Here is a 16,299-nt window from a genome sequence, read left to right as displayed (position 1 = left end):
CAAAAAACTGCCAAACCAATCATCAGGGCTTGGGTTTAGTTAAGTGGCACACTGTATAACTAGCAAGCATGAGGGCCTAGGAATGATCTCTAATCCCTTAAAAAGCAAATCAAGAAGCAATCTTAAGCTCTTGGGAGGCTGAAAACAGGAGAATCACTGTGAGTCTGATCTGTGTAGTGAGACCCTGTACTAAATACAAAATAAATAAATAAAGAATCAATCTTAAAGCTGGGTACTGTGGTGCACACCTGTAATCCCAGCACTCAACAGGCTAAGGCAGGAGTATCGCAACGAATTTAAGGCCAGACTGCACTAGTTATTGAGATTGTCTCAAAAGAACAAACCAAAATCAAATTCATCTTACTAACTATGGGAGTAGATGCCATTTTGCTGAAATTAGAGGAACTGATGACATGGATGGGGGCATGAAGCTGACATACATGAAGTCAGCCTGATCTGTGACTGGTGCCACAGCTATCTATATCTGTCCTTACCATCCATTGGAAAAATGTTTCTGTGTGTACATAGGACAAAGGTGATCTTCACTAGACTCACTTATATTTTATAATTCCTGAAAAAAAGGAAGTAGGAGATTAAAAGATTTGCTTGCAGAACTTCTGAGCCTTTCAAGGATGTGGAGTGCTTTATGCTGCCTGGTTCATAGTAGGGACAATAAGGCTCTACAAAGAAAAAGGCCAGAAGTGCTTCCCAAACCATGTTTTAACAATGAGTCTGCAGCAGACCTAAAAGGGGCTGTTCAGGTGCTATGAGATGGCTAAGAGGAACGAAAATCACCCTGAAGACTGATCATCGCCCATAGACCAGAGTCAAAGTCTATGTTGTTCTCCTGCTGGGGCCCTAGGACAGCTACAGGAGCAAACAATTATAAAGTGACCATCTTGTGTATTCCAGGACCCCTATTACTGGAACCTGGAACACAGATAATGAAAAGAGAACAATGAAGTCAGACAAGTGACCCATGACTCTGGCTCCTGAAACTTCACCATATTTAAAATATATGTTTCCAGCAGAATACCCCCTGAAAATGCAACTCTTGCAAAAGATGCTTTAATATTCAACAGAAAGAAAATCTACTGGTAAATTAATATAGAATATATGTCATGGGTTCTTAAATTGGTTGGTGTAGAGATAAACCACAAATAGTTGCAAAAGGCAAATAATCCCCATCCTTGCTTGTTAGGGCTGATAGCTCTTCCAATTTAGCAGGTGCTCCTGTCCTGTTTCCATATAACTAGGGTTATGCAGTGTTCACTGGCATGACAAATGCCTGAAGATTAGGAACCATTATTTTAAACAATCTGAGGTAATTAAATAATAGGAAGGGGCTCACAGATGCAGTGAGGCACTCAGCAGGACAAGACAGGTAAGGCAGCTCACTTATGCCTGTAAAGGGATACATCCCCTCACTATTCGTGGTTCCTGAGATGGCTGGTCTGAGCCCAGCCTCTGGGACACATGTGACAAGACACTGCATGTCCTGAGACCTAGCAGTACGTGCCTGTGCTCCCCACATGGAACTCCTTTTTTGCCTTTTTTTCAAATGCACAGAATCTATGAAGGATGGAGCGGCCACTGACTTAGAATTCAAGAGTCTGCAACAGAGTCTGTGTGGATCTTGATGTAACCCAGCACGATGGGGAAGCTGTTCCCAAGATGCCACATTGTACCTTCTACAAGAGCTGAAGAAGCACTAACAATGGCCAGTTGATGTATCTTCCCTTGGTCTGGCTGTAAGGAAGCTACTGGTTATATGTGACCATCACTAAGTTTTGAGGAACAGTAAAATCCCTTTTATTGTGAGCTGCTTGCTTATGTCCTGGGGAACTTTCTCTACTCTAACAGCTTGGTGATGACTTAGTTAACGACTTCAAAAACACACACCAACATACAAGTAAACAACCTTCCCACCCTGAAACCAGGAGTCAACTTAACCAAGCTAAATTCTGAAGAAAAATTGAAAAGGACATTACAATGTGGAAAGACATCTCTTGTTTTTACTTAATTTTAAAGAACTAATGTCATGAAAATGGGCATATTAAATGTGATCTACAAATTTAATGCAATTCCTATTAAAATACCAATAATATTCTCCTATAGAAGTAAAAGAGACAATTCTAAAATTTATATGGAACCAGAAGAGACCCAGAAGAGCCACAGGAATCCTAAGGAAAAAAAAGCATCACAAGTTACACCACAAAGCTACAGTAAAAAAATGACAAGGTATCGGCATAAAAACAGACTAGAAGACACATAAAAAGCAGCCTCTTCAACAGATGTGGTGATAAAGATAATACAACAGCCACCATTAATTAGCTATTCCTGTTTTGAAAATCTATAACATATATGTTGTTGTATGTTACCCTGTTTCTTTTTTCCTTTTGCTTGTTTTTACTCTTCAAAATAAAATTAAAAGCAGCCTCTTTAACAAATGTTGCTTAGAAAGCTTATTATTTACATACAGAGGACTGAAACTAGATTTCTATTACTCACCCTATATACTAAAATTAAGGGGCTAGGGAGATAACTCAGTAGAAGAAGTGCCTGCCTGGCAAGTGCAAGGTCCTAAGTTCAATCCCTGGCCACAAAAATAAATAAAATAAATAAATAAAATTAAACAAAAAGATCCAAAGACCTAGAGATAAAAACAGAAACTAAAACTGCTAGAAGATAAACTAGGAGAAAAAACGTGAAGCTAAAGCACAAGAAGACTTCCTGAATAGATCCTCAATATCATAAAAAATAATATCAAGCATCAACAAATGAGATTGCATCATATTTAAAAAAATGCTTTGGTGTAACAAAGGAAAAACTTAAAGAGTACAAACAAAAATGTACAAAATGGAAAAAATAATTTTGCTAGCTCTTCCTCTAATAGATGATTAATATATAGACTATATGAGGAAAAAAAAAAAACCAAAAACCACAAAACAAATGACCTAAACAAAAACCAGGCAAAGGAACCAAAATAATTCTCCAAAAAAGAACAAATAGCAAATAAATACATAAAAAAAGTTTTATACCTTTAGTCATTAGAAAATACAAATCAAAACAACTGAGACTCCATCCTACTCTAATCAGAATGACTATCATCAAAAACACAAACAGGGATGGGGATATAGCTCAGTGGCACAAGTCCCTGCCTGCCAAGTACAAGGTCTGAGTTCAATTTCTCATACAAAAAAGGGACACAAATAATGAATGCTGGTAAGGATTTAGGAGAAAAGGAACAGCATTATTCAGAGTGGTACAAGGTGCCCAATGGGACAAGCATATATACATATGCTGTTGATATAAATATATATATATACCAAACTAGAAATCTAGTTTTGGTGTGTTGGTATATATATATATATCAACACACCATGGAAAGGACACATCTATAATGTAAGCTAATGAGCTAAGGAGAAAGTGCTGCCTTGCTGGCCTCAGCTGGGAATGTTGAGTGGTGGTGGCCCCAAATGTTCACTGCTCTGTGTATATCTGTAAAAATATGGCAGTTTTAAGATTATCAATACATTTTAATGAGTAGGCCGATTTTCAAATGCAGAATGTAAATATGAGACTCTACTGTGTTTATGTAACCATACCTCAGATTATTTAGAATTATAATTTCAAATAACAAAAGCAAACTTGTATCTACTCTACAATGTTATGAAAGTCCAAGGTGTAAGAATGTAAAGAGAGCAACTATCACTCTGCTATGCAGAAACGTGGCTGTCTGCTACAATCAAAATGCACCTTGTTGAGCCAGGTTTGGTGGACATGCCTCTAATTCTAGCACTGAGGAAGTCTGAGGAAGGAAGATTCAGAGTTTTGAGTTCTGCCTGGAAAACTTAGCGGGACTGTCTCAGAATAAAAAAGTTGAAAGGGTTGTGATGTAGCTCACTAGTAGAATGCCCCTGGGTTCAATCCCCAGAACATGGGCAGGGGTAGGATGGACAAAAAAAGATGTACCTTGTCTTGAGTAAGATAAATACCCAGGTGGATTCAACCAGGCAGCATCCCAACAGGGCTTACCTACTGACCCTGAAGCTTTAGAAAATCAGTACTACTGACTGACAGGCTGCCAGGGTTGGTGTGCAGCCTTATTTTAAATTGTATTACTTTTTATCTGGGCATGGATTTTCACTGTCTAAATTCTTACTCTTATAAGACTGAAAAGAATTAAAAAAATAAAAAAACTATTTCAAAAAGTGACCCTGCCTACCGTAATAAAATTCTAAACGTATGCACTCCACTTTTCCAATGTCCCAGGAGAAATGATGTACAGCAATGCATGCCACATGCTCACACTGTTAGATGATCATTTCCTTCTAAACCTTCAACACTAATCTCTTTTGAAGTCAGTCAGTACCACAGGATGATGAATGGGTGGCTAGGTGCAGATGGGAACCCCAGGCAGTTTCACAAGGAACCATCAATACTTATCTGTATGCATTTCACACAGACCCAAAGTCACAGGTGGTCTGTTCTCATTTCTTGAAGGCTCTCCCCAGACTTTAGAGTTGACACCAAAGGCTTAGACTGAACCAACCTAAAACTTGGGCCTTTGGCTAAGAACCATTTGGATTATGCAGGTGTTTGCTGTCCATACTGCATGTTGATGAACTATAACCCAGAATCTTCTGGAGGCAGAAAAGTGGGACAGCAGTCTCATTACAGCTCCATGAGTCTCCCAGAAGTACTTGGTTAGGGATGGGAGGCAACAGCACTTGGTCCCAACTGTTTAACCACTGGTGACTGGTTAGGTCATTAGGTACCATGCTAAAAATAACTCAGCAAGGGCTGCAGCAGCCATCTGCCAAATCTGATTTGACTGTATATTTCATTCTCGTTGGCATGTGGCAGAGAGGCATAGACCAACTGACCAGTCTAACTGTGGATGAAACCAGTGCCCAAGAAGAAAAGGAAATCTGAGAGGCTCAATGGACCAAGGAGACAGTGTGTCTCTACAGCCAGGACCAGCCCCAAGAAAAGCCCACAGCCATTGTAAACCACAAAAACAGGATGCGGATTTACTCCAAAAGTAACTCCTTCCTGGAAAAATAGAGTTGGAGATAACACCCAGTACAGTGCCTGCCACACTAGCACAGTGTGTTTAATCAGGCAACATTTGGGTGAGGTGGTAGCTGTTTAAAACTGAGCGGAAAAACAACTACAGAGTTTCAGTGTTACCCTTGCACAGCAACAACCACTGGAGATCCAGAATCCCTGAGAAATTTACTCTCAGGCCACAAGGGACACCAGTGTGGCCCTCCATAGTAAGAAACTAGACCTAGGAAGTGTGGATCTGAAAGCTGGATCTCAAAGCCCTGACAGTAAGTCCAATAGTCTGCTTGAGCTCCTGCCCTATAACCTATATTCAGCAGAGACCAGACAGCTGACTAGCTTTCCTTTCCCCCTCTATCAGTGTGAACAAGGACATGCTTCAGCTTGAGTAGCTGCCACAGACAGAGAAGTCTCTCAACAAGGAGGAATAGAGTGAAGGGTGGGATGGTTTAAGTACATCATAAACCTCCAGGCTAGGTGGAGAAAATCATTGGATTTGAAGACTGTAAATTATAGAAAGAAGCCATTCATTAAAAAACAGCAAAAATTTTTTGGATTCAAATTTAAAATTTTCTCTTTTTCATCATTTTTGGAGGGGTTTTGGTTCTCCTTCCCCCCCCCTTTCTAACATTTTTCTTTTCATTTTTTTCTTTGTTTTGCTGACTTATCTTTTGTTGCTTTTATCTAACAACTGTTAATTTTCTTTTACTCCTCAATAAAATCCTCAATCTCACTTTTGCCTCATCTTCCACTGATTAATTTTTCAAATGTTACTTCTTTCATTCTCTGGCTGCCTACCCTCCTCTATCTTTACTAATATAACCACTAAGCTTCATGAATCTTTATACAGTTAATTCCATGATATTACTGATGAATAGTACATTCTATTGTTCCTAGAGGTAAAGCTATTCAATTCAGTAGCTATTTACTATAGGTCAAGGGGCCGGGGACATGGCTCAGTAGAATTAAGCACTTCCCTGGCAAGTGCAAGGGCCTGAGTTAAATCCCCAGTTCTGCCAAAAAAACAAACAAACAAACAAACAAACAAAAAAAAAACAAAACCAAAAAACTATAGGTCAATATTTGGTTTATGTGTTTATATTATAATTATAGATCTCTTTTCCATGGCTAAGGATGGTACATTATGGATTTTTAGGGTATGTCAAAATCCAGTTTGTTTTTAACATTACTATTGCTGATTTTACTGTTATAGCCAAAGTGACAGAGCTGTTGCTATTAATTGGTTTCCTCTGTATACCAGTATTTGGATTGCCTATGTGTGATGTCATTAACAAAACTATAGGCCCATTCCTAGAGAATTGGGTGGGTGCTAATCCAATTACAATGTAGTGTCCCCTCCCAAATGAAGAAGTGACTAGATTTTGGAAAGACAAAGGCCTATAGTTAATCACGCCTAGAGTATATCACTAAAAAGCAGATAGTAACTACAGCAATACCTATTCAAGCAACAAAGCTTTCCACTATGACCAACCTGAATGCCTCAGCATAAAAAACAAACAAAGAGGGCAAAATAAAAAAAATAATAAAAAAAAAATCTTTCATAAACTCCTCATTCTCCCAAAGCTGATCCATGGGGCAGTGATGGGAAGGAAATTAGAAGTGGCACAACCAAATTATACGAAAGAATAACGGAGGAAGTGGGGGGGGTTAATATAGTACTCAGCAAGTTCAAAGATGATATAAGTAAATACATAATGGATGTAATAAAATCATTAAGAAGACACTAAGAAAAAGCTACCTGTGCTAAACAAAATGACAGAAGGCATGAATGTCCAGCTTAGCAAAGAACTAGAGTCCATGAGAAGGTATCACATAGAAATTCAGGAGAGTAAAATTTTTGCTGAAAACACAGGTGGCAGAAATGATTGAGGACAGTGTCAGAACTAGACAATAGGGCTGTTGCAGATGACCAGTTATTGACAGATACCTTAACTACACCAAGAGAACATTAACAATAGATCAAACAGCTGCTAGCTGACAAACAAACAAACAAACAAACAAACAAACAGCAAATAGCAGAAAAAGAGTGCTTAAAGACATTCATGACCTCCAAGTGAGCACACCAAAAAATTTTCAAGGAACTCCTAGAAAGAGACAAGGTTAACAAAATCGAAAGGTCTAATAGAATGAATATACTAGGTAGGTCGAGCAGTTAAGTAGAAGGGAAAGAAAGGGAATCAGTAAGACGAAAATAATGCAATGACAGAAATAAATCAATTAACTTTCAGTAGAAGTGCTCAATGTGAATGGTTTCAACTCCCCATTCAAGATACGGTTTGGCAGAATGGATCAAGAAACAAAATCCAACAGTATGCTATATACAAGAAACACATTTAACACCCCCCATTCATAAGCTACAAATTAATTGGTGGAAAACAGTATTTCCTATGATGGGAACTTAACAACCAAGCAATAAACACACAAATCACATAAACAGATGATTGCAATAGATGCAGAAAAAGCCTTTGACAAATTCCAACATCCATTCATGATGAGGAGTCTGAAGGAAACAGGTATAAAATATTGCAATCTGATAAAATCCACTTTATGACAAATCTACTACCAACATGATACCACATGGGGGAAATGCTGAAAGCTTTTCTTCCCAGTCATACACAAGTCAAAAATGTCCACTATCTCCACTCCTGTTCAACACAGTACTAAGAATATCAGCCAGGTCAATCAAGTAAGACAAGGAAATAGAAGTGATGTATATATACGGATATATGAAAAGAATCAAATTACCATTATTTGCAGATGATATTATGCTCTCCATAGAAGACACAAAAAAATTCCACTGAAAGATTTTAGAACTGATAACCAAATTCAGTAATTTAGCTGGGTACAAAATCAGCACACAAAAATCACTAACGTTGTACACTAATAATAAATTTACTAAAAAAAAAATAAAAACAGAAAAAAATTAGGAAAATAACACCATCCATAATACTTCTAAGAAAATTAAAAACCTTGAGATTGACTAAACAAGAAAGTGAAAGATCTCTATAATGAAAACTAAAATGCTCTGAAAAAGGAAACTGAAGAGGACATCAGATAATGGAAAGATACTGCTGTTCCTGGATAGGTAGAATCAATATATTCAAAATAGCCATACTTCCAAAACTGATGCACAGATTTATTGCAATCTCAATTAAAATATCTATAGGATTCTCCACAAAACTATAAAAACAACTTTAAAATTCATATGAAACCAGAAGAGATCCAAAATAGCAAAAGCAATCCCAGGTAACATGAGCAAAACAGGAGATATCATAATTTCATAACTGAAGTTGTATTACAGAGCACAGTGATTTAAAAAACTCCTCAGCATATTATTGGCAAAAAGCACACATGTAGATGACTGGAACAGAATACAGGATGCAGAAACAACTTCACACACATTCAACCATCTGATCTTTCACAAAAGAGCCAAATATATACACTGGGGGAAAGACAGCCTCTTTAGCAAATGGTATCAGTGAAACTGGTTATTCCCATAGAAGATTGAATCTAAACACAAGAATCTCTCTATGTACTAAAATCAAAATGGGTCGAAGAACTAAATGTTAACACAGAACCTGCTAGAAGATAAAATAGATAAAACACTTGATAACACCAGCATAGGCAAAGACTTTCTGAACAGAACTCTAATAGCACAAGAAAAAGTACAATGAATCAATCTTATCAAATTAAAAAGCTTCTGCACAGGAAAGGAATAAGTCAGTCAGATGTGCTGCTGCACACCTGTAATCTTAGTACTTTGGAGGGTGAGACAAGAGGTCGCTGCAAGTTTGGGGTCTGCCTAGCCTACGTAGGGAGTTCAAGGGCAGCCTGGACTGCATAGCAAGACCCTGTCTTAAAAACAAAGAAACAAAAACATAACCCAAAGAGTGAAGACACAACCTACACAATGGTAAAAACTTTCACCTATTCCTCAGACAGATGAGTAGTATCTACAATATACAAAGAATTAAAAAAAAAAAATTACAACCCCCCGCCCGAAAGACCCAATCAAAAAATGGGCAACTGATACAAAACATTTCTCAAGAGCAGTACAAATGGCAAAAGAAAAAAGTTCAATATCTCTGGCAAGAAATTAAAATTAAAACACTGAAATATTCCATTGTACTCTAGAAAAATTGGCTATCTTCAAAAAAATCAATACCAAATGCTGGCTAGGCTGCAGGGAAAAAGGAACTCTTCTACACTGTTGGGAATGTAACCTAGTACAACTAGTATAGAAATCAGAATACAGAATCATCAAAAAATAATGCTAGAAATTCCTTTCGACCTACCTGTTCTCTTTCTAGGTATCTTCCTGGAAGAGTTAAAGACATAATATTACAGTAATATGTACAAACTGATGTTTATAACAGCACAATTCATAATACATGAATCTTAGAAGGGGCCACTATTTCCATCAACAGATGAATGAATAAACAAAGTGTGATATTTACACACAATGCAATACTACTGACATGAAGGATAAACCTGAGTCATTTGTAGGAAAACACCCTGTACCTTGAGACCATAAAGATAAATGAAATCAAACATAAAAGTGTAAAGATTGTATGGTTTTTCTTAAATGATAAACCTAACATAAAGAGTAAGATAAAAGATATATATAGGGAACAGGGGCATTTTTTCAAAATCAATTTTTTTTTTCAGACCAAGAGATAGAAGACGGGGGGAGGAAAGGGATGAGAAAATATTGAGTTGTGTTACCTACATGTATCAAGTCCCCAAGAGGGCACTGCATGGACTGCTTCTGTGTAACCAGTTTCTGTCCTCTTATTATCTGGTGTAGAATGTGGTCCTCTAAGGCCTTTCCCTCCTCTTCTGCAGGGTGTAAAGGCACACTGAAAGTTTCTTAGGTGCCCAAAGTGGTCAAGAAGTCTCAGGAGCTGCAACTGACTCACTGAGGACAGAGTACAGCTGAGAGAAAACAGATTTACCTGGGATAGGAACAAGTATAAATGAAGCCAGAAGCCAGAAGCCAGAAGCCAAACAAGTACCGGTGGCAAAGAGAAGCTGTGTGTACCTTTCCCAAGGCTGCCTCACCAAGTGTGCAATCTTCCAGTTTTGCATCTCAGAAGTCCAGAGTGGGTCTTACAGGATTAAAATCAAGGTGCTGTGTAAGCAGACTGAGTCCTTAGGCAGGATCCCCTTCCTACCACTCCTGGCTTTGAGAGGCTACACAGTCCTCTGGAACCTTGTCATCCCTAAATCAGCAATATCATACCACCCTGTCTTCTTTTCTTGCCACTTCTATCATGAAAAACCTCACAAAGAGTGCCACTTGGGAAATCTCCTCAAGGTGCCTAACAGAGTCCTACCTTGTAGGTTACATACTCACATCAGGAGCCTTTCTCTTCAATTACACTTCTTAAGGTGCCAAATCTAAGGTTTAAGGTTACTTTTTATTTCTGAAGGCAAATTCAGAGCTGTGACTCAACCAGGAAGGAAACTGGCATGGTGGTGGGGGCCAGACTGGAGCACATCAGGGTCTACCACCTCCCTCCCCATCCACACTGAGGAGGAAACAGATGCCATTCCTAGATCAAGCCATCTGGGTTGGGGGCAAAAAAGCAGTGGGCAAGGAGCACTCTTAAAGAGAAATATTTTCATCAAACAAAAACAACTGATACTCAAAGACAGAAAAACGGCACAGAAAGAAATTCAGCAAACCTAAAAATGGGTTTAATCCTTATAAGGCAAACTATGATCTGAAGATGATGGAAAAATCTGAGTTACTGATGAGAGTCTATCCTAAATATAACTATGTGCATTTTTCTGCTATTGTTAAAAATCAACAAAAACTGTTTTCTTCTTCTGATTCTCTCTGTTGCACATCCAACAAAAACAGTATTCCTGACCTTGGTGCAAGGGTGCTGGGTGAATAGCTGCAGCTAGCTGTGCGTGTGCAGGGAGCAAAGCGTTTGGTTAAGGTTTGCTGCTGTCCACCAGAGGGCTGGATGCACTCTACTTAGATGCTGCCCACTGGGGCACACTTACACAAGTCCCATCTTCTGCAGTGGTCCTTTCAAGCAGTCTGTCTAAGAATAATACTGTATAGACAACCCCTCACAAAACACCCCGCAGACAATACATTTTGTCAAAGAATGACACTGTATAGAAATTTGCCAGAAAAAGCACTGGAAGGTGTGAAACCTACCAAAGGGCTGGCCAGTGACCCCAGAGGAGTGGTGACAGGAATGTAGGCCGTGGGACACAGGAGTCACACAGAGCAGGCTTTGCACGTGAGCATCAAGTCATGCAATGGTGGGTCTGTTGTTTTAAAATAAAAGCCAGGAGACAGACAATAATATTGACTTACAAATTAATTTTCGTTTAGTTTTGTTTCAGTCCTATGAAAAATGTCCACTGTAATTAGGCTTAATTTCAAGTTGATATGGAATCCTAGTATCATTATTCCCACAAGTATTTGAAAATTTACTCTGCTTACATTCCCAAATAAATTGCTAGTCATAATTTGTGTGTACATGTGTTTAAAAATCTGTGTTCACTTGAAAACACAGCAATCCAGGGTTTCTCTACATAAGCCCCATGGATCTTCTTAGATTATTCTCTTGCAGGGCATTCTGTGCGTTGTAGGTGCTGTGTTCCTCTTGCTTCTGCCCACTGGATGGCAGAAGCATCTCAACTTGTCATGACAACTGCACTTGTCTCCAGATATTATCCCAGATAATTCAGAAGAAAGTGAACTGGGTGAGAGCTCAACCATAGCCCCAAGCCCAGCTGTCAAAATGTTCTTAACACCAAACTCTGGGGTTGTATCACTTAATGTGTTATACCTCTATTTCAAGAAAGACATGGGTGCTAGCTTCTAAGAACATACACTTGTGCATGAAAACATTATCTTAGTTCTGCCTCCAATGCACAGTACACAGCAGCCTCCGGGACCCCTCAGAGTACTGCTGCCCGCTGCCTGAGCCCTGCGCGGCGCTTGCTCACCTCTTTGTCCATACTCTCTAAGTCTTCCTTACAAAGAGTGTACAGCGGCATTGTCTCTGACATACTGGGCTGGCGCTTTCTTCTGGCAGGGCCAGGTTGCTCTCCATCTCGAGCATCGGGGAGCTCTTCACCAAACATCTGTTGCTGATGTGGCAGAACAGCTCTGAAAGGAATGTCATAGTCCCACATAAGGAAAGCAGTAGGATTGCGTGTTTCCACCTCTGCACGAGAGCCCTTACACTTGACCTGAGCCACGCATAGGAAGAATGTCCTCATAGAAAGACAGGACATTATGTGGGTGACACTCACCTGCTATCTCTGCTACGTTCAGCACACTGTGCCTCCTCCATGGGCCTGCTATGGGGTCTCATGGAAACTCACATTCACCTCCCTTCACAACAAACAGCCCTGTCTGTGGGGCATCTGCCTGACTCAATTCACTTTACAACAAGTGGAAAAAGAGAGCGATGTCTCCGAGAAATTGCCTAGAAGTATTACTTACCCTCAAGCAAAGTCATGGGAACCATAATACATTAAAGAAAACAAAACAGAAGCAACATTATATCCTGTCCAGGCAATAAAAGATCTCAGAAATGCAATGGTAACTTAAGAGACAAAGAGTGGAACTAACCCTTGCAGAGGCAGAAAGCTATGTTAAAATATTCACTGAGTATTAGTGAAATAGATCAGCTAACAAGGACCAAACCCACTTCAAGGATGCTTCTGATCTAGAACTACCAACATGCTTATGCTGTACCAATTTTCCTATTGTTAAAATGTCAATGCTATTTGAAACTTTTTTACTATATATGTACTTTGGTCTAGATATATCAATTCTGGGCCACTACAGGCACTAAAGACAAGGTAGAAAGCCCTCATCTTTAAAACTAAAAATGGGGACATTCATTCAAAGTTACAAAATTAAGAAGCAGGGCTGGGGAGATGGCTCAGTAGAATAAGCGCATCTCTGGCAAGTGCAAAGGTCTGAGTTCAATCCCTGGTTCTGCCAAGAAAAAAAAAAAAAAAAAAAGAAGCAATATTATTAGGTGAATCAAATGTTATAATGAAGATCAGATATTGTCCCAGAAATCTGAAAATGTTATGTACTTTTAATAAAGACTTCATATATCAACATTTCTGTCTTTATAAAATTTCACTTCATCACAAAAATTAACACAATGTATACGTCATCCATCCACACCAATATGGCCTACTCCCTGCTCCTAATACTCACTGCTCCAAAGACAAATGTAAAAACAACCCCCCCAAAAAAAACCTTATGTTTCTTCTTAATAAACACAAATATATATGGTTTCTTTTTAAAAAAAGGTAATAGTTTAACAACTGAAATGTCCAAACAAGAAAGCCCTCTCTATCAAAAGTGATCAGGACAGAGTTGATCTTCAAAGGCCCATGAAGCCGAGGCCAAGCTAAGACTCATGGCTACTATGGGGTCTGGCAGCATCAAGACCTCTTTAGGTAGACTGGCTACCAGGTCATGAGGACTGGCTTTTTCTTTACCTATAAAATTTTACAGATCAATCCACAAAATGAGGGCTCTCCATCCCCTCTGAGGGCATCTGCAAAGTTACTTCTCTTCCTGTGACACCAGGGGAAGGCTAGATTTCTTCCTGCACTTATACTACTCCAAGAGAACAAAGCATAGTGGGACAAATGTCAACCCAGAGACAGATGAAAAGAAGTATAGAATCAGCCATTCTTATTACATTTTTCATTTGGAATAGTTAAAAGAATTAATCAATGATGTCTTCAAGATCTTTCAGATAAAGCTGGTTTCACTCCATTTCAATTCACCAATACTCCCGCTGTGGGTTCAAGAGAAGGCCAAGGAGAAGAACATGGGAAACCTGAAGTACAGCTCTATGGGCAGTGACACGATCCCTCCTTCTTCTTGCATGGGCGTGACGGTGATAGAGTCAGCCCAGTGAAGCCAGAATTTTCATCACCCTCCAGTAGTAACGTGGACCCCCAAGCAAGAAACAATGACAGCCCCCGCCTCCAATCTCAGGTGTCAATAGAGGTCATGTCATAAGGGGATCCTGTACTTCCACCACTACCTGCAGAATATGGAGCTGCCTTTACTTCTGCTGCTACAGTGGAGTCACAAAGAATGAGTAAAGACAAAGATTAAATAAGATCCAGTGTCCCTTGACATAATAAGAAAGTGCCTAGGTTTTAATCCAAGTCACTGGTCATAAAGCAACTAGGAACATCTCAAACTGATAAGAAAGATAATCAGCAGAGGCTAATTTCAAGATTATCAAGTTATTTGAAAAAAATTTTAAAATATCCGTGATAAAAATGCTTCAGTAATCAATGACAAACATGCTTAAAATAGATTAAATGTCTCAACAAAGAAATATGATTTTTTTAAAAAATGTAAATCTTAGAACTTAAAAAAAATATTTTTAATGAATGGAAAGGATGGGCTTGACAGCAAAATGGAGAAATACTAGAATGTTACTAAATACAAATGAACTCATCTAGAGAGGAAAACAAGAATACAGCTTTGGGAATCTTGCATGATACTACTACACCAGCGGCGCTGTTGAGAATACAGCTTTGGGAACACGTGAGATAGCAAAGATTTGAACTTCCATGAAAGCAACAATGAACAACTGCTGGAAACATTCCAAACTTGGTAAAAGGGTTAAACCTTCTGATTTGAGAGCTGAGTGAATCCCAAACATAACTGACTCTTCAAATCCACATCATAATCAGACTTCTCATTACAAAAGGTTATCTTGTAATGACAGAAAAGCTGCCTTACGGTACAGGGGTAAAGGACTGGACAGGCAGCAGTTTCTCATCAAATCCATGGAGGTTGAGAAAGACTGGGTGCTTGCCATGAACTTAAAAGAAAAAAAACCTATCAACCTAGACTCTCCTAACAGGAAAATTTCCATTAGGAATTAAGGGGAGATGACACCTTCAGTTGAAGGAAACACAGAGAATGAGAGCCACCATTGGAACTACCTTGACGTTGTATGACAGAGCCTGAAGTGAGAGGGGGCCTACAGCCTGTTGGGACAGCAGTGCTAGGGCACAGGACTGTGACAAGCGATCTTGCTCGAAGGAGGTTTGCTCAATTATGGGTGATCACAGAACCTAAATTACAATAAATAAACCCAAAGCAAGCACAATGTGGAGCAGAAGTCAATGAAGTTGAAACAAGAAAATAGAGAAGTCAATAAAACTGACAACCCTTCAACAAGACTGACAGAAAAGAGGACACAGTTCCTGGTATCAGAATGAAGGAGGGGACTGAAGACAAGAAGACAGCCTAAGAAAGCAAGCAAGCACATCTGCCAAAACCCCAGTGTGAAGCAGATGACATGGACAGTCTCATCACTACCAAATCCAACAAAGATGTAATTTTTAAACTTCTCAAAGTGAAATCTCTAGCACCAGATGGTGTCACTAAAGAATTTTATCAAACACTTCAAGGGTAGCAACAGTTCTCTGAAGTCTCATCCAGGGAAGAGGAGGGAAATGGCACAACCCATATCATACCAGCATGAAAACTGGACGAGGACAAGGCAGAGTATGAGATCCACGCACTGATGGCTGATGTCAAAACACAAAACACATCAAGATTACCAGGTCCCACAACCTAGTGGGCTTCATTTCAAGGCTGCAAGGCTCTGTCAATATTTAAAAAAACAAAACAAAACAAAAAAACCCAAGGTAATACATAGTAACAGACTAAAGAAAAATATACTACCGTATCAGTGAATACACATAATCATTTAAAAAATCCAAATTTACTGGTGATAAGAGCTCAAAGAAGGCTGGGGAGATAGCTCAGTCATCTAAGCACCTGCCTGGCAAGCACCAGGACCTGGATTCAATCACTGGTACTGCATGCTGTGCCAGCCCCAGAACCTTAGGTGCTCCATGCCAGCCGCTGGGAGTGGTGGCGTGCACCTATGGTCCCAGCACTGGGGAGACTGAGACAGGAGGATCACTATGAGTACAAGCTGCATAGTGAGACTCTGTACCAAATAAATAAACAAACTAATAAATAAATGATTAAAAAAAAAAGAACTCAGAGAAGAAAGGTCCTTCCCCACATTGACAAAGAGCATCTATAAAAACCTATAGTTCTCATCATATTAAAAATGAAAGGGGGGCCGGGGAGATGGCTCAGTGGAATAAGTGCTTCCCAGGAAAAGGCAAGGGCCTGAGTTCAATCCCCGGTTCCACCAAAAA

General features: G+C 39.3%; 1 protein-coding gene across 5 annotated transcripts in view; it reads right to left on the bottom strand.

Moving 5' to 3' along the window:
• Ctdp1 (CTD phosphatase subunit 1) overlaps positions 1 to 16,299 on the bottom strand; it is a 97,399-nt gene that overhangs the window by 25,625 nt on the left and 55,475 nt on the right. For 3 of the 5 annotated variants that reach the window (XM_023700066.1, XM_023700068.1, XM_004640214.2), the window contains one exon: positions 12,067 to 12,229. The exons of 1 other annotated variant lie outside the window; for it this stretch is intronic. In XM_023700066.1, the coding sequence (XP_023555834.1) occupies positions 12,067 to 12,229 (163 nt within the window). Of the gene's footprint in view, positions 1 to 11,266; positions 11,380 to 12,066; positions 12,230 to 16,299 lie in introns of all 5 variants that reach the window. One more of the 5 variants, XR_002817838.1, reaches the window with a different exon arrangement.

The sequence above is a fragment of the Octodon degus genome, unplaced genomic scaffold (genome assembly GCF_000260255.1).
Source record: "Octodon degus isolate 3935 unplaced genomic scaffold, OctDeg1.0 scaffold00120, whole genome shotgun sequence".
Classification (NCBI taxonomy): Eukaryota; Metazoa; Chordata; class Mammalia; order Rodentia; family Octodontidae; genus Octodon; species Octodon degus.
The sequence above is the reverse complement of the archived record's forward strand: the minus strand, read 5'-3'. Positions and strand labels throughout refer to the sequence as shown.